A 27,090-nucleotide genomic window follows, 5' to 3' on the forward strand; every position below is an offset into this window, starting at 1 on the left:
AGAATTACAAATCCCATTTTGATCGTAAGCCTGTATGCAGTTTGAACAGATTAAACTTGATTGCATTTAACTTTATATTCAGGTTTGAGTGCAATGTAACAACACACAAGTGTAAAAGAAGGACCAAACAAAGGCCAGCTTTTTGTACGAGTGACGTCATTTCCTGTCTGGAAACACTACAGGGAACAGACTTCAGAAGGCAGCCGTTAATGTGGCTTTAATGATTCTATTGGCGTGTGCTGTTATCAGCAGACACACACAGCCAACAGGATAATCTTGCAGGAGCAGGAATGCAGCTTAAGCTTTTCTCATTGAAAAGTTATTTAAAATAAAAAGCACTGAAACAGATGCGGATTTAAAAAGAACATAACAAATATCAATCTAGCACAACGACAGAAGCAACACAACACAATGGAAACAGAATGCACACAACCACAGAAATGTTTTTCCATGAAATCCACTTACTCTCCTAGACTTGTTTCACAAAAGACGAAGGCAGCGGAGGAAAGGAGAAAACAACCTTCAGGTGAGACCAGGAGCTGCTGCAGTCTGCAGCTTATTTAATGGCTCGCTAAGCAAAAGGCTGGTATAAGTTACAAACCATTTCCACTCAGTCATGTGTAGTGGAACATTGATCATAGCAATGCATGTATAAAACAAATGGGAATCACCTCAGATGTAACTTCTACCACAGACCCTCAGTCTAAAAAAGGGCCGAAAGATAATAGATTGAGGACTGTATATACTGATCATAATCAGATTTTAAACTATATATAAGAATTGAGAAAACTAAAATATGACTGACATATTGTTATTTGATGTTCAAAAGACCCTCAGTGCTACGTGTTCGTGAGTGTGTGTTACCTCTTTCTGATCCACCTGCAGTGCTGTCTTCAGGACGTCTCGTAACTGAGTCAGCTGTTTCCTCTCCTCGTCCTGCACCTGCTTTATCTGTCATGAAGAAAACATTTCAAGATTCAAGGCAAGGCAAGTTTATTTATATAGCACCTTTCAAGACAAGGCAATTCAAGGTGCTTTACAAAAATGAAAGACATTCAGACAAAGGCATTTAAAAACAGTAAAAGATAATAAAAGAAACATTAAAAGAAAAAATACATGAATAAAAAGTTACAGTGCAGTTTAAGATATGAATAGTTCACACAGAAGTTCCACTTTACTGATGAACACAACGGCTCAGTTTCAATTACAAGCAGCGACAAAAAGAAAAGTCTTCAGCCTGGATTTGAAAGTAGTCAGAGTTGCAGCGGACCTGCAGGTTTCTGGGAGTTTGTTCCAGATATTTGGAGCATAATAACTGAACGCTACTTCTCCATGTTTAGTTCTGACTCTGGGGACAGAAAGCTGACCAGTCCCTGAAGACCTGAGAGATCTGGATGGTTCATAATTTAGCAGGAGGTCAGAAATGTATTCAGAAAGCTTTATTGTCATAAGCACAGTAGCTACAGTGTAGATATGGCAATGGGAATCTTAAGTCCCAGGCTCCTCCAACAATGCAACAAGACCCACAACAATAAAATAATGCAAGATTATTTTGCCAGACCAACGTGGAAGTCATCCGAAAACAGAGGAAAGGGAGACAAGCGAAAGAAAGAAGGTGAAAGAGTGAACGTTTTTCTCACCGTGTGCAGATCTGTGGCCAGTTTTTCTATGGAAGGTTTTAGGTTGTCCACAGCTTTTAGACCATCCTGAAAGAAACTGAACAGGAAACATGTTAGTTTAATAAGTATGTATGCAAATAAAGGTTTTGAATCCCATTTCCCTGCAAGATTTCTCTGTCTTACTTGCACTGTGCATGGAAGTACTTGATGAGGTTCTGCAGCAGGTCCACTCCCTTCTTGATTTTGATCTCATTGACTTTGAGGAGATACTGTAAACACATGGAATACAGATTCAGCATGAGGCCAGGTTCAGTCGGAGGGAAAGGCAGCTCCATTTCAAACATTATTCATCCCTTTCATCTCATATGCAGACACTTCAAAGCAGAAGTCTACATCTTTCCAGTGAAGCTTCATTAAAAGTCAAACATCACAGAGGTCCAGACCACACACACGTCATAAATGTAATCTAAGATTTGTATTTCAAAAGTGTATACACATTATGAACTACACAAACTTCTTCTAGGTTTGACAGATAGTTGCAGTAATTAGTCAGACTCACCTCACACATCTGCAGCTGGAAGAATCTCCTCTCCTTCTCCATCTCCTCAGCGATTTCTGCGCCGCTGATTTCCGTCCTGATCATCCCGTGCTGCCTCGCGTGCTCCTTCTTCTCCTTCTCTATCTTGGTGCTGGAAGGAAGTGACATCACAGGGGTCAAAGAGCAAACAGCAAATGCATGGCAGTACCATAAACCATGGGGGAAACCGTGTGGTTTTGTGGAAAATCAGCTCTATTGCTGACTTTGTTGTTGGAGGAAATGTGGGGATTTGGAGGGTGTGTCGCGTAACGATAATTATGCCATGCTTATACTTCAATGTTTAAATTAAAAAGGGAGTTATGTATTCTAAAAAGTTAGGTATAGGTTTCTGGTATGAGCAAAGGAAATAAGTAGTTTAAGATTTTGATTACTCTTTCATTCCTGCCTGAAATCTTTCAAACACCAGGTTACCTGCCAGTCAGTATTCAGGGCTGATTTTTCACAAATACCATAAACTTTGCATACAGTAGGCTGTCTGTAAAAACCAATCAACAAAACACACACACAAGGGAGGGGGGGGGGGCACAAGACCATGCAACAGGGCATTCTTTTCCATATGCTGTTTTTCTGACAGCATATTCCCTACGAAGACGATGCAGCAATCTGTTCCCTCTCGCAGAGACGGGACAAGAGTGTCAGTGTTTGCAAGCTGTTCCACAGATTTCATCATGATTCATGAGCATCAAGCTGTGCTGGTAGGTTGACTTTGCGAACTTTTAATAGACCCAGGCTGTAGTTCCATATTTAACAAATATTGTAATAATATTACATATTTGTTTTAAGGTGAATAGATATGAGCTCATGAAACTTCACATTCAGAAGGCATAAAGCGCTACAATCTAAATCGACCGCTCTCTTTGTATTATGATTCATGATGTTGCAACACTTTTAAAAGGAAGCAGAAATCAAACTTGTCAAACTTCGCAATTGCACAATATCTACTTTCATGTGTTATTTGTCATGTGCGCAAAGGCTTCATGAAGTAGACTCTAGCCTCATCCCAATACCCCTCCTCGACTCCTCTCTTCCCCTCCTCCGGGACTTGACCCGGAAATCGATCAAGACACGCCATTTTGAAGGACGTCCCAATAGCTGAAATGCACACGGAGGAGTCGAGGAGGGGTGAGGGAGGAGGGGTGCAGGAGGAGACGAAAGGGAGGATACACGCGAGCAGACTACGCGGAAGTGTTTTCACCACTCGCGTATAAAAGCCCCGCCCCCACCGTCACAGCTGGTCGATTTCAACAGAGGAAAACCGACAACTGGAAGATGAGTGGAAAAGCGTCACATAAATGTATAAGTGCTCTCAGCTCCGTGGGAATTATTATGTGCAATTCATTTCTAAAAGGCTTTCACATTACTATAATTATATTTTTATTTAAATGTAGGCTACATTTTACACCAAAACGGAACACAAAAGCAGGACCAACCATCATTGAATTCCTTGACTAACAAGAGAAAGATTCATTCATTTAAATAAATATGTAACCAGAAATGGGCCGGTTCTAAGGGGTTATTCAGTTAAGCCCGATGAGAGGGGATACAGCTGTGCACGTCATCATTAACAGACGTCGTTTAAGAGTGACGTTTGAGTGAACGAGGACATCCCAATTAATACCTGAGGACGCCTCTGTCCTCGCGTCACCTCCTCGTGTCTCTCGCTCGTATCTTACGGAGGCGGAGCTAAGATGCAAGGAAGGGATGCGAGTGAGGGAAAGGAGGAGTCGAGGAGGGGTATTGGGATGAGGCTACTGACTTGATATTTATGTGTTTGTCATCAACTGTGAGTCGCAGTGGGAGGAGACAGTGATCAGTTTTTTGTTTTCAAAAAGTCAGTTTCTGTTTTACCAAGGAAATTGTTTTAGACATGGTTGGAAAACCAGAGTGAAATGAACCACAAAGTAAAGTTAGTTTTGGTTCGTACATTTGCCATTCAGTGCATAATGCCAAAATTAATTTCATCGAGTACAGAGCGTGCCTTTGTCAGCACATGAATCATCAGCGCTGAGAGTGTTACAACATCATTGGGCTGAGACTAATGGAGAGACACGTGTTCGCCAGGCTGTTTGGACGCCTGCCAAGTGTTCAACTGATGATCGGGTTGAGAACCAAGTCCCTTTCAGTGCTGTCAGTCCAGGAAGTGATCCACCAATTAGGAAATAAAGACAGGAGAGGCAAGAGTTTTTGAAGACGCATCAAATATAGGGATAATTTGACTTATTTTAGGAACTCTTCCTGAATGAACAGCATTGTAAACGAGACAACTCCCGACCAGAACACTGAAAATGGATTCCAAACTCAAGAGTCGGATGCAAAGTGCTTGCAAACCAAATCAGGGATTGAGAAATCAATACTGTGCGAGACAAAATGATGCATCTCTTTGTGTCTGTGAATATAAAACAGCAGACCGCAGAGAGGTCAGAGAAGACCGGAGGATCATTGATAAAGAAGAGAGCGGCAAGAGACATTGGGGGTGTTTGGGTGGTTTTCCAATTAGGCAGAAAACTGGCCTCTAGTGATGGTTTCTTTTCACCATCAATAGAGTAAACTCAAATGCAAAAGGGAAAACGGTCGAAACAGTCCTACAGCATCAGGATGAAACTGGATTTTCGTACAAAGCCCGCACTGTCTGATTGAAACGGTTTGGAGAGAAGATGCATTACCCTTTCAGTAAAGAATGTCCTTTGCTGCTTGTAAAATATATGAAAGTGCAATAAAATGTCGTGTCCTTTGGATGCACAATCAGTGGAAATGGTGTCTCAGTGTGGAGAGGGAAAGGTGATGGTGAAGGCGAGTTATTCACATTATCACAAATGTGTTGACAGATCATCACAGATGGGGGTTAGAGGGGGGGGGAGCAGTTAGTCGAGACAAGTAGACAGAGACAGGACACAAACTGCAGTTTAACATACTAACTGACACGTGTGGCTTTAAATTAATCTAAAATAAGGATTGCTGTGTTATAACAAGGTTTAAGCATTGGGTCAGCAGGGAGCACAACAATGTAATCAATTAACTCACACACTGGTTTTATTTATGAAAGAAAAGTCGTTTTTGAAGTATTCATAAAAGGTTTCTTACACTTTTGTCTCGTAGTCCTTCCAGGCTTTGTCAAAAGGCTTTTTCAGATCCTGTCAAAAACAAGCAGACAAATTAAATTGTGAACAAAAGTCAAAAATATAGTGCAGTAATAAAGGAAGGGTTTGACAGTATGAACAGACCATTTTTAGAAATTGGCAACCAATTCCTAGCCTTCCAGGCCACTTTTAAACACAAAGCAAAAAGGCACTGTCATGGAAGCCGGAAATATTCAGTTGTGCTTTGAGGATGTGGGATAGGTATTTGACACCTACAGTATTTAGGACATTTTATAGACCAGACAGTTAAAGGAATACTTCCACCATAAGGCCATTAGACAATAATTGAAACACCTTCACAGCAACCACATCACAAAGATCTCAACATCATCACTGTCACCGCTAACCAACTGTGACAAACATTTTAGAATGTCACTACTAATGAGCAATGCTACTGTATCTCTCAGGGTGTGTGTGTGTGTGTGTGTGTGTGTGTGTGTGTGTGTGTGTGTGTGTGTGTGTGTGTGTGTGTGTGTGTGTGTGTGTGTGTGTGTGTGTCTCATTATGGTGTGAATCATTTATCTGAATCATCCTCCTCACAGGTGCAGACCAGTCTACAGCTGTGGAGGAGCTGTGTAAGATTACTGTGTGGAGGGTTTTTGGGAAGGCAGGTGAGTTTTGAAATGGTCACACTGACAACGAGTGATGCTTCCTATTGTCATGGGTGTGCTTTCTACAGCTGCTTGAGCAACACGCTTGATTAAACAACACCGCGTACACTGCGGGGCTGATTAAACAGCGATTATGTGAAACAAAAGCAGACATCGCTGGGTGTAATTGGCTGTAAAAACTACAATGCATTGAAATTAATTGTTGGCCGATACCAGAGCCAGAACGCCCCAGGAGTCTGCCCCAGGAGTTTAGACGTCTCTTTGTGAATAAATACCAACAACTACAGTTAGCATCTGCTGAATCCTGGCATGGAAGTCTGATGTTTAGAACATACTAACAATTTAACCTTAACCGACACTCATGTATGGCTTACTGTGCATTTCTGTCCATGAATGTGAAAAGCACACATATTTCTGTTCGGCTGATAGGCAGCTTATGGCCTCAGTGCGTTGTTAAAGCTCCAGAGTGGACTGTGATCCCGCTGTTGACCTCCACTCCAACAGCAGAGGAGTGGCAGGCTCACCCCGTTAGCCCCCAGGAACACGGCCCAGTTCACTGCGCCAAGGAGCACTCAGCCAGGCAGTCAACCAGCTCAAGAGCACAAACCACCAGAGGAAAGAGAGCATAAAAGGACGATAAAAACACACACAAAAGCTGAAAACCAAAAAGAACGCAAATCTGTAAAGAAAAAAGCCCAAAGCAAGAGAGGAAGCAGCTAAAAGAATGTACTGTAGGTCAGCAGAGAGTCAGAAATAACAGAGAGGGTGAGCGGAAGGAAATGTCATAGACAGAGAGGAGAAAAATGGTAACAAAGGCTAAAAATACCAGAATCAGGCATTGCTGGGCAGGGACCGGCTGAGCAGAATAGGCCAGAGCACGGGGCAAATCTCTCCCTGAAGGAGCAGCGAGCTCTTAGCGCCCTGATTCTCTGTCTGGCTGAATCCAAAGGGCGGAGGAGGAATGTCATGCCCTTGAAAAGGGCCTCCATTCGCAAATGTATCACCTTTTCCTACCTTCCGACCACACATGTCCATGAATAGCTGTTCCTGTTTCACATTCCTCACACCTTTCCCCACTGCAGTAATGAGTTTAGTTTGGATCTGTACATGTGGATGTGAATATTTGTAGGAGCAGTTCACCGAAATTATAGAAAAGACGTTCTCCCATTTAAATCTAGGGTTATCTAGCATTAAAGCAACCAAAACCTCTTTTTAATGCAAAAAACTATAGTCCATCATATGAGAAGTAAAGACAAAAAACTAAGAGAAATATATCTCTTAAAACTTGGCAAATAAAACCAAAGTGTGCATGCCAAGATACCACTTGAAGTAAAAAGTGAAATTGTGCTTTGTAATAAATGGATTGAACTGACCCTTTATTATATCTGCTGTTTCTAAATGTATGTTCAGTTATTTTAAAAACGACTGATGCTGCTGATGTAGTTGATAGCAGATTGTGCAAATAAATGTGGTTGATTAGTATTCCAAGCTTATCTTTATCTCATACAGCGAGCATGTGTGGGTGTTTCGGATGTTCACGACCCACTGAACCACAATGAGACCCCCTCCTCACACTCCTTACTTACACAAACACAGTAGACTGTGCAAGAACTATGCGGACACTGTAACGGAGCGGTGATAAGCTGCTGTGACTCATGGTGGGTTAGAAACACAGACTGGTCAATGAGCAGGGGATGAGAGGAGCGGTATGACATCATGCTGCCGTCCACTCTGAAAGGCCGCTGTTAGCAGAAAGCTCTCGTGGACTCAGCACTTTCCATTTTCCACTGATGGAGTGTGTTTATCTTCAGTAAAAACACCCCTGGGTCTTCCAGGGACCCCACCCAAGCGTTTATGCTACTGCTGCACTAACTGAGCTGTACCCTGGCCTGAATACATACTTTAGCTAAATATTGCTTTAAAACAAAATGTCTTTACAGAAACACTTTACCTGCTTCTGAATTGCCCTCTGTAGTGAACCATGGAGGTAGATGAGGTGGAAAAAGGTAGATTTTAACATCAGTGATGGGTTGCTAGGTGGTAGCCCTCTAATCACAGAGCCATTAGTGGCTATCCCCCCTCGGGGTTAGTTCATCACACTCATTGTCAGAGGCAGCACTGGCAGAATATTAACAAGCTCGGAGAGAATAACGGCAAACAGAAAGCCATTAGGTCTCAAGTTAAATCAAATGAAAAGGACTGGTGGCTATTATAGCCGCCACATACAGCAGACGTAATTGCAGTGCATTTAAGGGTACCAGTTTGCACTTTTTATGCATTGACAGAAGATTAAATATCTTAAAATAACTTGGCATTTACATGAAGAAGAACCCGAAACATTTTATTAAACTAAGTTGAAGTCGTAAATATATGCTACTGACATTTACTCAAGGTGTATTTTTTCACACAGCTCATATACGAATCTTGTTTTTACTTTTGGATAATGACGCATCAAAATTATGACTCTCTGTATACATCTTTCTTCCTCTCTAAGGACATGCATATCAACCCGATATGTTAGCCTACTCTCACTGCAGCCTTTCATGCAGGTCTGGGCTTCTTCTGCTTTCGCCTCTCCTGACAAGTACTTCCCCTGGGAGACGACAGGAGTGAAGAAGTGGGATAATGACAGAGGAAGAGGAAGATGTTGAAGAGGAAGGCTAAGGGAACTGCTTTGGGCTGTGGAGTTGAGCAACAAGTTGAGAGGGGAGATGTAGCCATGAAGGAAGAGGAGAAATAATCATCACAGAATGTCTAGATTCTCCTGGCACTGAGGTTAATGACATTGCAACAGTGGTGACATTAACTTTAGTGTGTGTAAATGTGTGTGTGCCCTAAGGTATGACATAACCAGCAGCTCATTAGCCCCCCATGTCATTTTGGGTAATAGGAATCATCAGATGGCTAATGAGCAATAAGCGGGTAAGCTTCACAGATGTGACAGAGTGAGGGTTCAGCGGCGGGGACAGAGTGAAGGAAACACAGGGAAAGAAATAATGGGAGAGACAGAAATGATGTAAAAAAAAATAAAAAGCGAGGAGAGAAGCAGATCGAAGCTAATAAGAAAAGCTTGAGATGCACAAAAGAGCAATGGAAGAAAACACAGGGACAAACATTTCAGAAGTCGAGAGGGTCACAAGGACAACCGCCATATCCATGGCAACCAGCCTCATTAATGAGCTGGCTTAATCGTATCATACCTCGGTAGAAACTGCAGCCAACCATGTGCCTGCAGAGTGAAAGGTCACAGAGCGGCAGACAGTAACGAGTGCTGATTTCATTACAGAGCAGCAGGGACTGTTAACCTGAGTCTGTCTGGGTTCAGTCCGCTCGCTGACGCACATGACTGACTGGCTGACTGACTGCTGTGTATTAAACCTCAATACCTTTTTGGTTTGTCGCACTAACTATTAAAAACTCTCAAGTACAAGGTAAGGCTGGGTGGGAGAAGTGTTGCATGTCATTCCTTTTGTTTCCCTCCTCTTGTTTCCTGTGAAGTCCGCAGAATCAGCAGGCATAAAATACCCTCCAAAATTGCTTTAACAATTCTCAATTCCTGTTTTTAGGGAATAATTCTTGAACGCCTGCTTGTATAATGACTTATATTTGTAAATTACCCCGCTGCGGGACTAATACATAAAATAATCCTGACTATATAACAATTCAGAACATCTTGGGGAAGAATTTTGCAGAAAAACATCAATTTCTTAAAGTTTATTATTCAAAAGTATGAGTTTGGCGCTGAACCGTTTCCACACATTTATAATTCCCTAATATCTTTAAAATAAGATTTTAAAGAAGGAATACATTGCATTTAACTGTTCAAGTCTTTCAGAGGCAGATATTACTGTTTGCCAACTTCATTGATTAGATCAGGGGTGCCCAACCAGTCGATCGCGATCGACCGGTCGATCGCGGGGAGATTCCCAGTCGAACGCGAGATGTGTCTAAAAATAGAACAATAATATTCAGTTGTATCGTTAATGTCCTATAACATAATCTTCCTGTGCCAGAATAATGCACTTGACTGCATCAAAGCTTTGTGATTGGCCGGCGTGACCCCATGTGTCGGGGCGTGGCTGATGGGCAGTGGGCAGTGCACTAGTTCGCTAACGTTGTCCGTGTCAACACCAGGAGTGACAGGCCGCACACACACAAGACCGCAATTATGGCAGAAGCAAAACATATATAATTTTCACTCCGAGTGGGAGGATGATTATTTGTGTATCTATTCCAATTCAAAGTCCATCTGTCTCATCTTCAATGCGAACGTGGCTTTATCGAAGAAGGGTAATTTAGGAGCGGCATTTCAAAACAGTGCACAAACGCTACGAGACGGAATTCCCTCCTCCCAAAAGGGGAGGGGCCTGAAAGGACAGCTAAATGCACAGCAGTCCATTTTCACCAGGCCCAACAACAAGAGCAAGGCTGCTACCAGAGCATCTTATCGTGTTAGTCACGTTCTTGCTAAACACATGAAGTCTTTCAAAGACGGCGAAGTTGTGAAAGAAGCATTCCTGGAGGCTGCTGATGCGTAATAAAAATAACAGTAGCATTTTCAACAGGTTTTTGATATGATAAAAACTCAAGTTAGATACCGTTATTAATCAACTGTAAGTTTGAGTTTGTTTGAACTTATTCATTATAATTATTGTACAAAATGGTATAAGAATGCAAACTTAAATTGATTATAATCTATTATCAATTCAGGTTAAGAAACTAGTGTTACTTGCATCCTATTTTAAAAAGGCATTTCTTTTTATAATCTACTAAAATGCAACAAAAAAAGGGTTTGATTCTATTAATTTTGTCTTTTTTATTGTGTAGCTTCAGATCTGAGTTGTCTTATTAGTAAGCCTAATTTATACTTTTGTAGCAACACTATTTTTATATAATGGCAAAGAAAGGGTTCAGAGTCTTTTCTTTTTCTCCTGTGTCATATGTGGCAGCACTGTTCAATGTTTCTTGAAAACATTACCCACTGTAGTGACGTGTGAATAAACTCCAACTCTGTATCAACAACACTGTTGTGTAACTTCAGTTAAATACTTGTAGTGTGTAGATTAGAAAGAGGTAAGATAAAGGATCTGCAGTATTTTATGGAGTATTAACCGTACAAAGGTCAGTTTTATACAAGTAGAAGTGTGTATTTACCTGGTAGTAGGCTGTCAGTAATGGCTACGCCTCTCTATTTGGACTGGTAGATCTCGGCAGACTGGCAACTTTAAAAGTAGCTCTCGGTTCAAAAAAGGTTGGGCACCCCTGGATTAGATCATTATCTCCAACATGTTCCAGTAACTGGTTCACCCTGATGATACAGGCAAAATGTGATGTAACGCTGAGTTAATATCAGCCCCATGCTGACACTTTTTCACCTGCTCAATTGAGTGATTGCATGCTCCCACTTGAGCATAAATGATGTTGACTGATTGTAGACTGCACTCAAAATTAAACACATTTTATAGAGTGATGGTCATTTGCTCCATGCTGACAGTTTTGCACTACTTCATCATGTTGAGTTATTGCAGGCGTCATGTTAATACTCACGTCAGTAAATGATCAGAGGTAAATAAAGTTTGGGATTTTATTTCTCGATTTTGAAGCTAGGTGTATTCTGGTAACCCTCAATCAATCTAGCCTTTACCCAATTTACTTTTTAATAACACCTCATTGTGATACTAAACGTGTGGTGTTCACTGAGGCGCGAGGACAGAGCATTCATCTCCTCGTATAACACTTCCTGCTCAGTAGTAGAGTAACACAAGACCATGCTGTTTTGTTTCCTTACCCCTTTGACTCCCTTGAGGTCTCCTTTCAGCAGGCTGTCCAGAGGAAAGGTGATGATGTTGTTCATGTTTTGGAACTGGAGGAGGGTGAGGAGAGAGACAGATAAGAGTTGAAGGGTTACATCAGAGGATTTAAAACCTGCAGGAGCCTAAAAGTCAGGGGCACCCGACACCACAGAGTCAATCCTTTAAGTGTGTTGTTTAAGAGTGTGTGTTTGTGTGGCCTAGCATTACTATACCTGTTTACACAGTCACGTGTGGGGACTCTCCTCCCTTATGGGGACAAATTGGAGGTCCCCATGAGGGGAATCATTAATTTTAGGGTGAAGACTTGGTTAGGTTTAGGATTAGGGTTAGGGTAAGGGTAAGGTTAAGGGTTAGGGTTAGGCATGTGTTGGTTATGGTTAAGGTTAGGATAAGTCTCCAAGAAATGCATGTAAGTCAATGTAATGTCCCCTGAAGTGATGTATACATGGTATGTGTGTGTGTGTGTGTGTGTGTGTGTGTGTGTGTGTGTGTGTGTGTGTGTGTGTGTGTGTGTGTGTGTGTGTTGGGTGCTGGGTGCAAAGTTAAAACAAATCTAATTTTTTTTTCTGAACAGTAAAGATGGTGATAATATCCAATACTGAAGCAATACGGGTTATTGGGTTGACGTGTGCCGCCTCAGCAGCAATTGCACCATCTTTATTTGCACATTTTAATTTTACATTATTAAAATACATCCATTATAAAACATTACGAACCTCCCCTGTGTGTATTGCTGCACGTGGAGTCTAGGAAGCGAGAGCTCAAGCTTCGAGAGATTACATCTTCACATCCAGGTCAGGCAGGCAGCTCATATTTCTTTAATATAAGGTGTTGAGATAACACTAATAAAAAGAATCTCCTGATCTCAGTGTGAGTCGATACAGTGTCTAAGGCGGAAGCAACAGACCTCACATGATGGTGTCAGGTTTTTCCAATAAAGCTCTGGCCTCAGTACAACAAACCTGGCTTTAAGAGATCAGGTTGATTTAGATCCAGGAGATATGTTGTGTTGCAGTGGCTCTTTGGCCGCCTCAATGGAAAAACTAGAGCTACCTCCCTGGGGGCTTTAAGTTCCAGCTGGACTCGGTATGTGCTCGATGTGTGTGTTAGTTAGAGACTCACAGGGACTCAATGGGATGGAGACAATTAGAGAGGAGAGGATGGAAATCTTGCTTTTTCCCAGAAGATTTTACTCCACCCCCAAATGCACACAGAAACACACAACGTAGGCTCACCAGGTTTTTGAAGAGCGCAGTGAGCTCCTTGGTGAAGACGGAGAACTTGAGGAAAGCTGAACCCAGATCCGGATCGTCTCTGTACACGCAGTTCTCTCCAAACTTCTCCAGGGCCTGAGTGTACTGCTCCTCGTTCTCGACATGCGCTGAAACACACACACACACAGAGGTCAGCTTGGATGGGCTAGTGTAATCAAACTGAGGGCTTTCACTTTAATTGTTACAATTCAATAAACAATCTCTGGGTATGAATAATGGATGGTGGTCTTCTAGGAGGCCAAGATTTTCCGGCTCCTGATCCTCCCATTACATTTCAAGGTTTGCTTCTGCACACAAGTGATCGTTTGTATATTATATTTGATATTTGAGTGTAAGAAAATCTTCTGGAATAAGGACAATGAGGTGAGGAGTCTCTTCTATACAATGCTGCAGTTTTCTCATGCAGCTTAATAATAGCTGCATATAACTTAATAATAATTTTAAAAAAATATATCAAACATTATTATAGATGTAAACTTATGAGGGAGGTAAGAATCCTGCATCACTGACTAGTTCTTCTGACCATCACCAAGAAAATAGTCATGAAGTTGATTAGTAAGCCAACAGAAAGTTATTTGCCAATGATCTTGATGGTGAAGGAGGTGAGGTGAGAAAGGTCATTTGTATATACTTTTATGCAACGTTTAAATGGCTATGAGCCTAATATTTCTACCTCGAATAGCTTCTGCACCCTGGCCTGTATGTGTGATAAAAACACCAGAGGTAGAAGAATATTTTGATCCTCACTTTATTAATGATTGTACTGAGAGAGGTGAAGACAACTCTCAGAAGTGACAGGTAGGGACAGAGACAAACAAGTGACGGTAAAATAAATGTAAAGACAGGAAGAGGAAAATAAAAATATACAGATTTAACCCCCAAACTCTAAAATAACCCCAGTCAGTTACCAGTGAGGGGGGACCCATAAAGCAGCTGTGACAGAAGTCTCCCAGCGTGTCTAAAGTCGACCTAATCTACCACCGGGCTATGCCTAGATGATTCCACTTAATTCACTTCACGCCAGGGTAGGCAGCTGATAACAGCTAATGCCATCGGGACAGCAACGGAGGGATGGGGCACTGGGGACTGTTGCTATGACAACAATCACTAAGAGACAGAAAAGGATTTGAGGGTGGTGTGAGGAAAGGACATAAGGAAAAAAGAGATGTCGGTAAAAGACACCTGCTGCCACATCATGACTGCTTTTACACGCACACACACACACACACACACACACACACACACACACACACACACACACACACACACACACACACACACACACACACACACACACACACACACACACACACCACACACCACCACACACACACACACAACACACACACACACACACACACACACACACACACCACACACACAAACACACACACACACACACACACACACACACACACACACCACACACACACACCACACACACACACACACACACACACACACACACACAGAGAGAGATATAACGAGCAGCTACAGGATTCGCAGATGTGTCAGATGTGTTGATGAAGCTGGATAAGGTCATGTCTCTGCTGCAGAGATATCCATCATGTTATTAAAAGGGGAAAGCTTCTGAGTCACTACCTGCCGACCTCCTCACATCAGACAAATCTAATTTAAACCGCAGCTGAGCTGATGATAAAGCTCCGACAAGACTCAGCACACAAGTGGTAAATGAGAGTTTTGAACAGCTGTTACTACAAAGTACCTGAGATAGTGACTTTTTCCCACTGCCTTGAGAACACAGACAATAAAGTTAAATTGAGTGGTTAATGGTTTAGTAAAATATAGTATATGTGAAGTTGCATTGAAAAAAAATACACACCCAATTATTATCACTCAGTCATAACCTTAAACCAGTACTAGTAATTAAGTAAGTTATTTTTTAAGCAGCTTTAAAAACGTAAATATTTGTCGTCTAGACTTTTAGTAAACAACCTACAGTATCTTTGGGAGATAGTTGTTGGGCCAAAACAAACATTGCATCTTGTTGATGCAACAATTCATAGATGAATGATATTTTAAATAAGCCTTATAAAACAGCTTGTGGTTCAAAGCAGTGAAATGAGTCGCACATATAATAAACTTTAAAAGTGTGTTTTGTGTCAGACACTGAACCTGACCACACACTCCACTGTTTACATATCAGCTCCAGCTGTTTGGCTGCGGCTCTGTTGTTTTTGAAGTGGCACATGAGCGCCGACTAACTGCCCAATCTACCCCCGGCTGCTTAGTGATGTAGTACATGTGTGTTTATTGAAACATGAAACGCATCACAAATGCAGTCTGCAGAGCAGCTTCAACCCAAAAAAAGAGTGCATTACACGCCAAAATATGTATGTACTTTACTCTAGTAAGACGGCAAGGAAACCAAGAGCAGTGACACCGAGGGCAGAGGCAGCCTTTGCTTTAGTTTACACTGCAAACAGAACCTGCTAATTCAATGCGGTTCAACATGTTTCCTAAACATTTTCAGTGCATTAGCCTGATGTTAAAGAGCTTTCTTAAAGTAACATTGTCTTTGCATGCTAACAAGTACTGACTCTAAAAACTACCCCCTCTTCTGTAACCTTTTGTCAATATTTCATGCCATTTATAAACGCTGAACACCCACTACTATTGTACCATTTTGATGCTTAAAATGCTTACAACAAATCTATTTCTAACTGTGGCACATTGTCATCAGACATCACTGTTGAGAATTACTTTATGCGACCATTTGTGAGGATCCCAAACTTCAATTTGAGAACTAGTGAACTACTACTGAAAGTGTCTTAAGGCACTGGTAGCATAAAACCATCTACTTATTTTGTTACCGACAACATCTTAGTTTAGCTGATCTTCCCAGATTGCATTGTTTTTTTGGAAATTAATTATTCATTTTCATTTCAAACCTTTATTTAATCAGATTGGTCCCTTGAGATCATAGATCTCTTTTTCAAGGGAGACCTGCAGCATATAGGTTCCACATGAAACATAAAACAATAAAGGACATCATACATTATATTTACAGGATACATTTACATAGTTATAGACATTTACAAGTGCCCATAGTATCAACGAGCATTTCATTTAGCCTAGCTTTAAAAACATGCAGAGGAATGACATTGCTCAGTTTCAATTCTTGCTGAAGTTTGTTCCAAGCAAGTGGAGCTGCGCACATAAAAGCTTAAGCCTATTATTAGCATTTGAGAGCTCATTTATTTAACTAGTAAGAGTTCATCTGCATTTACTTGTACTAGTGATTGGTTTTAATTTTATACATGTGGTTACGTTCATTACAATTTTACATATTTCCTCTTGAAATTAAACTTTGTAAGTGGGTTTTGGCCCATCTAAAGGGTAAGAGATATACTTAAAAATGTTTGTTTGGCACTAAATGTAAGACAGAGAGACACAAAAAAAAGATTCCTGTTGCTTGACCTCGGGAAATGATAAGCTTGTGTTAGCTGAAGGACAGAGGCCATGATGCGGTTGAACAGACAAAAACACACTTTTTCACCCGGCAAAAATGACTTTCTCATACACAGTTGTTAACAACCTCCTTTACAGTATCTTTACTGTTAAAAAACACAATATCAAGTTTATCTGTCCCTGCTGAGGCTTCTCTGACATCCAATAGGCTTGTTTCTCTACTTTTTCTATCTTTCTTTCTTTCTCACTCACAAACAAACAGTGACACACAGGGTTTAATCACCAGATAGCAGACTGGTCTCTGCTTCCTCTCTCCCACATTCATTCGCTCACACTCTGTTCTGACGGGTCAACGTTTGACGAGCACACAACATATGGCCGAGCTCATATCAATTCCATATCTCTCTACGAACTCTATCAAAAAAACACTTGAACCCTCATTTACAATATGGGCACATCTAATATTCCATTATTATTCAGAAATGTGACAATATTCCAAATGAGATATGGGTCACGTTAACACCATATTCCACTTAGATGTTCCTGTATTAGGGCCTTATTCCAATGGCATAATTTCTGATTAAGACACGATATTATTCAGGATTAAGAAACATGTGTAGAGCTCATTCGGTATGCATCTCAATTGGGGGTTCTCCAGAACTTTGCCACAAACACACCACATTTCTGGTCAAAGGAGATACATACTTGAATTATTATGCCAGAGTTGGATATCAACAGGTGTTTGGATATGTGCAAATATTAAAAGAGGAAGGCTGTGTTTGCAGTGTCGAGCCCAAATTGAAAACGTGCTATATTTCATTAGCCGTGAAAATAGCTAAGAACACATATTGCCTTATTTAGAGAAATGTAAAAAAGTCAAACATTTTCTTCATTTAAACACAGTCAGTTACCTTGCAGGCAAGAAATACATATATGAGTGCAGCCGTAACTTAAAAGACATGGCAGCCATCAGTTTGAGTGTTTTCAATGACGCAACATTGTCAGGTGCTGCATTATTCAGGACTTCCATCCAGCCCTCCTGCCCACCTATAGGTCTGCCTCGAGTCGTTATCTGTTCAGCAGCTTTGGCACGTCTGTCCGAAGAGCTCTGCTGCAGGTTCTTCAGCGGTTTGAAATGCTTCTGCTGGTTTATTCATCAAAACCAAACATCTGACAACCTGACAGGCCCCTGCAGCAACATGGGGCTCTCTCGCTCATCTGTACAGCCATTCCTGTATTTTCCCCCATCTCTTTAACTGGCAATTCCAATATTTTTTGTATTCACTGCTACAAAATTAGATTGCTTGCTCAGCATCTCTGGTTGTAACCATTCCAACTACACCTCCATCTTCCTCCCTATCCTCTCCTCCTCATTTCATTTCATTTTTATTTGTCCTGCTCATGGTACGCAAAACCAAATGTACAATAATTGCCACAAAACATGACTACACCACCATTGAGCGAAAAGGAGCAGGGAGAAGAATACAATCGTAAGTGACCTGCCCCTTTAAAAAAAAACATACAAATAGATGGTCTGCCTTTCATAATAATATATATATATATATATATTTATTTTTTTCACAGTCAAACATAACAGTATCTTAGGATACTAAGAGAAAAAAAATACTTATTTCCCACTTGACGGTTAATGGAAAGAAACAAAACACCAAAACATCACATGTATAAGGAAAAGACAAGTGCAACACCCTCATCTGAGTCCTACTGGAGAAGAAGGTGGAAAGCGACGCATGATGATAATAATAACAATAACAATGGCATCATTACTATTCCTCACAGCTGAAAATATGCTTCCAGGGTTTGGGCTCGACAGCCTGTCATACCTACAGTTTATCTCTGAGTATTGAGGCAGTCGGTGTTGAGGCTCCCTATTGTGTTTCTCATTATTCAGGATTTGTCACGCATCATCTCTGAAGAACATGCTTTCACTCGCTCTCTTTACGGTTTGCTTTAGGTACTGTGTAACAGCTGCTTAGTGCGTGTCAGCAGCAACAGTAAGTATAGGTTGTCTTTCCTTTCTGTGATTGCAAAGCATATTTTCCTTGGGCAAATACAGTTGTCATCTAATTTAGTAATACATTTTACCTGCATGATTTTTAAAAGCTAAAAGGGATATTTTTTTACTGCCAATATTATTTCTTGACTGAATGAGCGGAAAGAGGCTGAAACACAATTGAGCTGAAAAGGTATAAACTATCTCTACTTCCGTCAGTAACAGCAACCCCTTTCACATTAAAATAACTTGATCAGCTGTTGACATACAACTATTATATTGTTGCTACTGTATCTGCAGTAAATTGGCGTTAACTTTAATCTATATTTGGAACATACATTATATCTTAATCATGTGATTTCTACCAAGTACCCTAGAGCTACAGGGTTGGCAATGACATAAAACAAAAGAGCTCCATAGTGTCGTCTTGTTTGTTTTCAAAACAGATCAGAGTCTGGCAGAGATTCCCTTGGAGAACTGTGAATGATAGCATTCCCACAGATAATACAGTGTTTCTATTTTAAACACTGATCTGGACAAGCTTCACACTTTGAGGCAAAAATGTGCTTTCTCACAATTGTTTCGACAGAAAAATACTGCCTGAAACACCGGATAATGTCATACAGGTCTACGTTCCTGCAATAAAGTATAGATTGAAATTAAGGTTATATATATATACACGGTATAAACAACAGGTGCATTTAATCTGGCAGCTGAATGGGAAAACACATACTGACTCACAATACCAGCCTTTTATGTCATGGGATAACAAAATAGAGGATCTTGTAGCCACCAAAAGGCACTTCATATATGTAAATGCAAAGTGAGGTGTGTCCATGCCTCAGCACCCACACACAAAACGCAGCGTGTACCCCTCCCCAGCTGTTCCTTTGGGGGTCTGGATCGGACAGCTGCCCCTCTGAACAGAGCTCACACTGTTCTGAAAAAGACGTGCTCAGCACATTGTTCAGAGGTCCCTCTCTCTCTCTGCGGGGAACTGTCAGGCCCACCAAACAAAAGACACTGCAAACACCCGACACTGGCCCAACCAGCCACAATGAGCACGGTAATAATAACAGAAAAACTCTCCTCCCTAACTCTAACTCCAAGGCAGTGGAACAAATGCATTATGGATGAATTCAGTTCATATTTTCAAATGTTTATCCATTTAGCATTTTAGTTTGTACCTCATTATACTATGTTAAAGACATATAAATAGAATAAAACGTAAAAATTGCTGAGTATGTTAATTCTGTCCAGCAGCCACTAAACCCCAAACTCAAAGAGATACATTCATTTGATAAAGAGATATCAGAAATATGATAAATCAATGTCTTAATTGTTTTCATCATGAAAAGGAGCTAAGTGACATCTGTAAAGGCTTCCGACTGAAGTGGAAGATAAGAAAATGGAAAGCCAGACATAAAGAACAGACAGGAGGACTCACCCAGACCAGACGTGTAGATGGCCTTCACAGATTTCTTCATCTTGTACAGAACACTGCGGTCCACGTCCAGCGCCTGCAGACAGACACAAAGAGTCAGAGGCTGAAATGTCACCACTCAACTCAGTGTAGATGTACTACTTCAACCAATTACTTTAATTTACTTTGCATATTTCAAGAAGATAAAGGAAATGTATATATTTGAGATTTCTTTAAATAACGCTTGTTGTCATTTTCCTGACACTTCTTCCAATTAACGTTACTTGGTAGCGAGCCAGCAATGTGTGAGTATGACATCCACATTTTATATTCCACCTATAAAGCTTTGATTTGGTGACCTGAGCACAAAACAAGAACTGTGTGAGATGTACGCAGCGATTTATGGGTGTAGAAACAGGTTAGTATTCTGAGACAACAGCACTGTAAATCACCTTTGTATGGATGATAATGTTCAGAGTGTGTGTGTTTGTGTGTGTGTGTGTGTGTGTGTGTGTGTGTGTGTGTGTGTGGTGTGTGTGTGTGTGTGTGTGTGTGTGTGTGTGTGTGTGTGTGTGTGTGTGTGTGTGAAATGAAAAGCAGAGTCATGATGTACAGTAGCATCAGTATAATAGCTTGTAAGACACATGCAATAAGCATCTGTAGGCTATACATGAAGCATAATCTCTCTAACCTCTCGAGTTTTATTAGAGGGAAACGGTTTGTAGAGTGGCTTAGACAGGCCGGGGAGTGTTACGATTCGTAGACACAGCGTACCTCCCTATCTCTCATCAATTTCCAACTAAGGCTCCAGTGGGGACCTTGTTTCCCGAGTGTGCATCTCCACTTATGTTTCTTACTCTCTTACTTGCTACCCTTTGCCCTCAACCTATTCTAAGGGAGTGCTTGTTCTTCCGTCTGTCTGTCTGTCTGTGTCTGTGTATTCTCTTGTTCCGATTAACCCAGCCACATTTTTTCTTGTTTTGTATCTATATCTACGCCGGGATCCGGAGTCGAGGCTGATCTTCTTGCTGTGGTCCTGGATCCGCTATCCTGAGTTCTGGATTAAGTCGTGGACTTCGGGTCGTGGCTAAACCTGTCTCTGCGGTCCTGCCTGGGTCTCGTCTTACTGCCTCCCTGAAGGCTCCCACAGGATTGTAGCTGGCATCCTCATGGATTCATCTTCTTATTACAGACACATGCATTTCCTAACATTTGGACTACCTATGTTGTAAAATGTATTATCTCTTCGATTTACACACGGCATCTATTGCACGTCTGTCCGTCCTGGGAGAGGGATCCCTCCTCTGTTGCTCTCCCTGAGGTTTCTCCCATTTTCCCCTTAAACTGTGGGTTTTCTCTGGAAGTGTTTCCTTGTACGATGTGAGGGTCTAAGGACAGAGGGTGTCGTTTTTTTCTCATACTGATATTCTGAACAATCTGTGCTGTTGTATTTGCTGTAAAGTGTCTCTACTGTAGGCTATTTTTATTATATGTACAGCACTTTGGCTCGACCAAAAATCGTTTATAAATATGCTATATAAATAAAACTTAATACACACACACACACACAGTCCAGCTGAGACAATGCAGCACTGTAGCGATGATGAGTGAGGGAGTCTCTGGGGGCGAGGGGGAGTTTGGGATATTAGTTTTTAGGGACTTTATTAAGCACGTCCGCCCGAGCTGGCCAAAGTCGGCGCCACTTTTTCCTGCTCTGCTCCCCGACTGACTGAAACACATGAGATCCCCAGACTCTCCGAAACAAAAACACACAATGGCCCCCATTCAAACACACCAATGCTGTACACACCCACACTGCACTGCAACACCACTGCATGCGATGACAACATGTATTACATCCATACATCTGTGCTGTATTTAAAATCCTAGTTATGAGCTATTGCAAAATGGAAGAACTATTCAGAACTTAGTTTTCCCATGGGTGATATTTCACTAACACACATACTTGCAAAAAAAAAAAGATATATATAATGGAACAGAGAGAGAGACAGGCTGACATGACTTTAAAGGAGAACTGACAAATAAATCAAGTGTCAATGGTAGAGGCAGAATGAAAAAATAATAAAAAGCATTGACAATATGCTCTGAGACATTGCAGATGGATCATCGACTACAAGCTGATCCACAGCATTTTATTGTGGAGTCGCCTTTTTCAACTACATATTCTTTAAATATACGGATATTGGCTGAGGTGAAAGTGTAAACAGCCATGCATTTCCTACATTTATTCTGTTTTAATCGGTCTTATTCACCTCAGCAGTTACGTTTTACACCTTGGGAAAAGTAGAGACAAAACAAACTAATCAGTCACAAGAAAAAACTCAAGGCTGAGCTGCAATTCAGTCAACAGCTGATTATTGGATTGATAACCACCAGCTGCTGGAGAGACAACTTGACTGGGACTCTTCTTGGGTGACTCGGACTCGACTCGGACATAGGTAATGATGACTCGGACTCGGACACTCCTTGGGTGACTCGGACTTGGACTCGAAGAGTGGTGACTCGAGAGTGACTTGGACTCGTGAATTGGTGACTTGACTACAACACTGAAAGGCACACAAAAACTAAATTCAGATGCTTCAGTCTCAGAGTCTTGGTGGGTTGCATGATGGCTTGTGATTTTAAAACTGTTATTAATACAGAACCATTGTTAATGTTTTTAGTAACACCTGTGCTTTTCCCGCTATGAAAGGCAAATTGTCCCCAGTGAAAATATTTCAGAGCCTGCATCAAGTTTGGACGAAAATGGCCCACCTCATTTATGTTGCTCAACAAACATAAAAAGAGAACAGCACCATTACTAGTATTACTTCAAAATGTTTCATATATTAACAAGGCTTTTGGCAGTGATCGCAAAATATCGTTGAGATGTTTTTTTCTCAAGCAACATAAATTACAGTTTTATTCCAACTGGATCCAAATCTGAAACAATTCAAACTAACAGCTTAAAACAAATGTACAATAACCCAAATGACAAAAACCAGAGCAGGAACCGTTTCCCAACAAAGGTTTTGACGCAAACAAACTTCCAGACAGTAGTATAGTAGTAAAAGTAACATGCTAAAAATAAAATCTGATGTCTTATGGGAACTGTGCAAATTAAATGAAGCCGACCAGAAGCTGCTTGTTCCTCTGAGTCAAAGTAAGACTTAGAGCGACGTGGTTTTAGTTAATTCAAATGTTGTAAAATGACTCATGTTACATATGCTATTATCCTATTAACTGTAGCTGAGACCCCACACAGCCATACTGTTAAACAGGTACTCTCAAAACAGGCAGAGACACAGTGAGAAAAAATACATGTGCAGAGTACTATCTTTGTCCACACCGCCAAACCAATCCAACCACACACAGACTTTTAAAGGGTAACTGGAGACAGCCACCGAGTGTTTTCTTAGCAGAGCTGATACCACTCTGCTCTCTACGTTCAATCTACTCCCAGGACTCAAAGCTAACGCCTTGAGAGCATTTCTGCTGGTAGCCAAGCTTCTGTCAGACAGTAGAATGTGGATCTACATTTAAAACAATGTCTTAGTCTTTCACAGAATAAGATCTCTCCTTTGTTTCAGTTGTGCTGGAAGCAATTTCTAAATGAGCCCATAAAAGCTTTATTTATCATTTATTGATTGACTTTTTGATGGTGTGACTGTGTTTGGTACTGAGGATAAGAGGTCAAACGAGGGTGAGCTACTAAAGTCGAAGCATGCAACGGTGTTTGCATAAAAGACATCAGACTGTCTGTGTGTGTTTCATCATGCATCATTTTATAATTTCATAAGAGAAATGCAAAATACTTTCGAAACCAATCTGCGAATGTGGCTTTCTGTTAATAGCTTTTTGCTCAAATATTGGTAAATGCAAGTCACAGATTATTGTAGCTAGCATGACATCACTGAGTTTATACACAGATATGATAAATCAGGCGGTAAATAGACACGCAGCACTCTGACCAGCTCATCTGGGCTCCCTGGAAGCAGCATTGATGTTTCTGTGGAGGAAGACAAGCCAAATGGACAAAAGATTTATAGTAAGCTGTTCACTTTGTGAGTAAAGCTTTTGATGCATATGCTGCAGCAACACAGTCAGTTTCATGTTACTGCTTTGGTAAGAGAGGTTCTTTATCGGCTACATGCAGCACAATGCAACTGTTCAACCCTTTTTGACTGCTTGATAATGTCATTATCATGGGCTGCCTTGTGATCCAAAATGTGACATGTGAATATTCCAAAACAGAGCGTGTCATATTGCTAACCGTGTCTACACAATCGCCAGATTAGCAACTTTAAGAGGCCAACCTTTGCCACATTCTATACGAATAGAGCATTTGGCGTTTATAGCATTTCCACACTTTGAAAATGACAAATTCGATTTGATTAAAGGCTTCTTACTTTCAAAAGCGTGCCTTGCATCGTTCTTGTATGCACTTCATCTGCTTGATGCAATGCTTAAAAAAGGAGAGCGGAACTACTAACAGCTGAAAAAGAATAATACAAAAGCAGATGCTGGTGAAACGGCTCCCGGCAGAGTTTGGACAATTAAACACTTTCATATGTTTGCTTGGCAGAGGCTTTTTTTTTACAAATTCCCAGTTTGGCTCACATGCGTTGTTGGTGCACATTTCCCTTCGGTATAGAAAGGTGAATGATCAACACTTGGTGAGTACACTGTCTACTGACACATTGGTAGATCTAAGCCTCTGGTTGACCTCCACATGACGTCAGTAATCAGCCTGCGAATCAGTTTGATCAGTTTAAGCATTACACGCATATTGACACTTAATCAGGCGGTATCACGCTCCAGCAGACCCTTTCAATGTTCACAGAGTGGTCCGACGGGAGAAATAGGCGAGACAGGTGGGGGGCAGACAGGCGGGGTGATAAACCAACCGCAGCTGAACACAACAAACACACTGCTCTAAATCATTCACACTCAGATGACATTGCAGTCACTTTCACACATTTCCCCTCCAACGTGCTCTCCAGGGTTCAGCAGAGCGACTCTTCCCCAAGCACCAGGCCACTCTACATGCGAGAAGTCGTTAGACTTTTTGAACCCAACAAATGTCAAAGCAAGAGGGACTTCCACTGTGCTGTGTCTGGATCAGAGCTGCGTCCTCACACAGTAGAAACAGCCTCTGAGCTGCCTCACCAGCACTGTACATTACGTTACTGCAATGTCAGCATTGTTCCTCTCCTAATAGGCACTCAAAGTCAAAGGAACCAGAGTGGATCTTCTTTCCCTTTACAGCCGCTGACTAATCTTTTTGGAAGGAGGAGAAACTCCCACATGATCCAAAATTATTAACCGCCTTAATGCATTACATCATCTTGCCATCATCATCATCATCATCATCTCGATTACTATAAGGCACCACCTGCTGCCAGCCAATCTGCAGAGACTACCACAACACTGCAGGGTCATGGGGGTTGTCGCCACATTGATTCGTTCACTTATGGTGATGCGTTTGACAAACAGTAGAGCAACGTGTATAAGGTGACTGATATCTGTGAGCACAGTACAGAGATAGTGTCTTATGTGTTGGCATTGACAAAAAAAGCAGGAAAGGGCTCACATTAAACACAAAGAAAACACAAAAGATCGCAGCTTGCCTCTCAACACAAGAATACGACAGTTCAGTCGTTCTGAATGAGAAGGTATTGGCAAGAGTCTGTCCATATGATATCATGATGAAGGGAAAATATATATTTCAATACTGTAAGGCTATAAATATATCACAATTTGTTCAAATCTAATTAAGGAAAACTGTCATAGTACAAAGAACACACAAATATAAGCATTAAAGTCAATTGTGTTTTCAAAAGGCAATATAGCATCACAAGATATTATATTGCGATTCTAATTGTTTATGTAATTTTCTTACACCCCCTAGATTTTACAACCTTTTTAAAAAATATGATTTGATTATAGTGGTGAATGAAATCTCATTCAAAAAAGAGAGAGATGGCCCTCTACCAGGCCTCATCATAACCACCTCTTATTAGCCCTGCAGTTACCACAACCACCTTTTGAAGAAAAATAGCGTATGCAGAAAAATAAGCCCCAAATAAGCGACTAATTTCTGCATAAAATTGCATTTTTGACCCACAAGGCAAATCTAAGGTGGGTAAGCACATAGTAGAACGAAAAGTGCCAAAACCAGAGCGAATGAATCCAAAGTGCTTGGCCCAGCATTTGCCAAGGTCTTCAAAACCAAAACAAGAAGGGGAAATGATCACAAAGTCTTCACATAGTGCAGCCATTGTCCACTTTCTGGGTTGTTCACATGAAACGCTCAATGTCCCTTTATATGGCTACAACTCAGGAAGAATGCAAAGCTAGTCCTGGATACTACACAAAGTGGGGACATTTTGGATGAGTTTTCTGATAAAATGGTACTGCAGTAGGGCTGCTCGATTATGGCAAAAATCATAATCTCGATTATTTGGGTCAATAATTATAATTGCGATTATTAAATGAGATTATTTTGACTTTCAAAACATCCATTTATTGGGGGAAAAAAATGTGAACAGTATATTTTTAACTATTGTTTTACTTTAAGTATAATTCAACTGAAAAAAAAAGAAAAAAAAAAAAAAAAAAAGAGTAATAATAACAATAAAAAAATAATCGTTTTATTTCGATTACGTTGTTTTCGTAATCGTTGCAAGCCATAATCGTAATCGCGATTAAAATACGATTAATTGAGCAGCCCTACACTGCAGTTCACTGATGACTACTATTTGCTGAATACTTTGTTTATAAATCAATGTATTTAAAACAAAAAAAAGAGGCTATTTTTTCATTTCACAAATGAATAAGATGTTTGGTCTGGTCAAATGTGGGGTTTCATTGTCCCAGGGGGGGGGGGGGGGTTATTTAAGCACATTCAGAGCATGAACATGTAATTGCTGATTTTTTTTCTTCCCTTAAATACAATAACAATCTACCGTGATGACAAAAAGGCAATACTAATAACCCAATACTAATATTGGGCTTCTGTGAACAAAAAGCTGACTGCACATGAACACAGAACAAACGTAAAGAGGACAGGACGCTGCTGTCTAAGAAGAAAATGAAGTCCAGCCTGTTTTAGCGGATAGTGCTCTCCACCTCTCACTCCGCTGTCTGCAGAAGAAAGACATTCCTGGATG

The 27,090-nt window shown here is 40.9% G+C and overlaps 1 protein-coding gene across 4 annotated transcripts in view; it reads right to left on the bottom strand.

Annotated features, from left to right (window-relative positions):
• Positions 1-27,090, bottom strand: part of asap2a (ArfGAP with SH3 domain, ankyrin repeat and PH domain 2a) — a 57,334-nt gene that overhangs the window by 17,987 nt on the left and 12,257 nt on the right. For all 4 annotated transcript variants that reach the window (XM_034222220.1, XM_034222218.1, XM_034222217.1 and 1 more), the window contains exons 2-9: positions 19,943-20,015; positions 13,014-13,159; positions 11,754-11,828; positions 5,299-5,348; positions 2,179-2,308; positions 1,803-1,888; positions 1,641-1,716; positions 865-951 (exon numbers count right to left, since the gene is read on the bottom strand). In XM_034222220.1, coding sequence (XP_034078111.1) covers positions 865-951; positions 1,641-1,716; positions 1,803-1,888; positions 2,179-2,308; positions 5,299-5,348; positions 11,754-11,828; positions 13,014-13,159; positions 19,943-20,015 — 723 coding nt within the window. The remainder of the gene's footprint in view (positions 1-864; positions 952-1,640; positions 1,717-1,802; positions 1,889-2,178; positions 2,309-5,298; positions 5,349-11,753; positions 11,829-13,013; positions 13,160-19,942; positions 20,016-27,090) is intronic.

This window comes from Gymnodraco acuticeps, unplaced genomic scaffold (genome assembly GCF_902827175.1).
Source record: "Gymnodraco acuticeps unplaced genomic scaffold, fGymAcu1.1, whole genome shotgun sequence".
NCBI lineage: Eukaryota > Metazoa > Chordata > Actinopteri > Perciformes > Bathydraconidae > Gymnodraco > Gymnodraco acuticeps.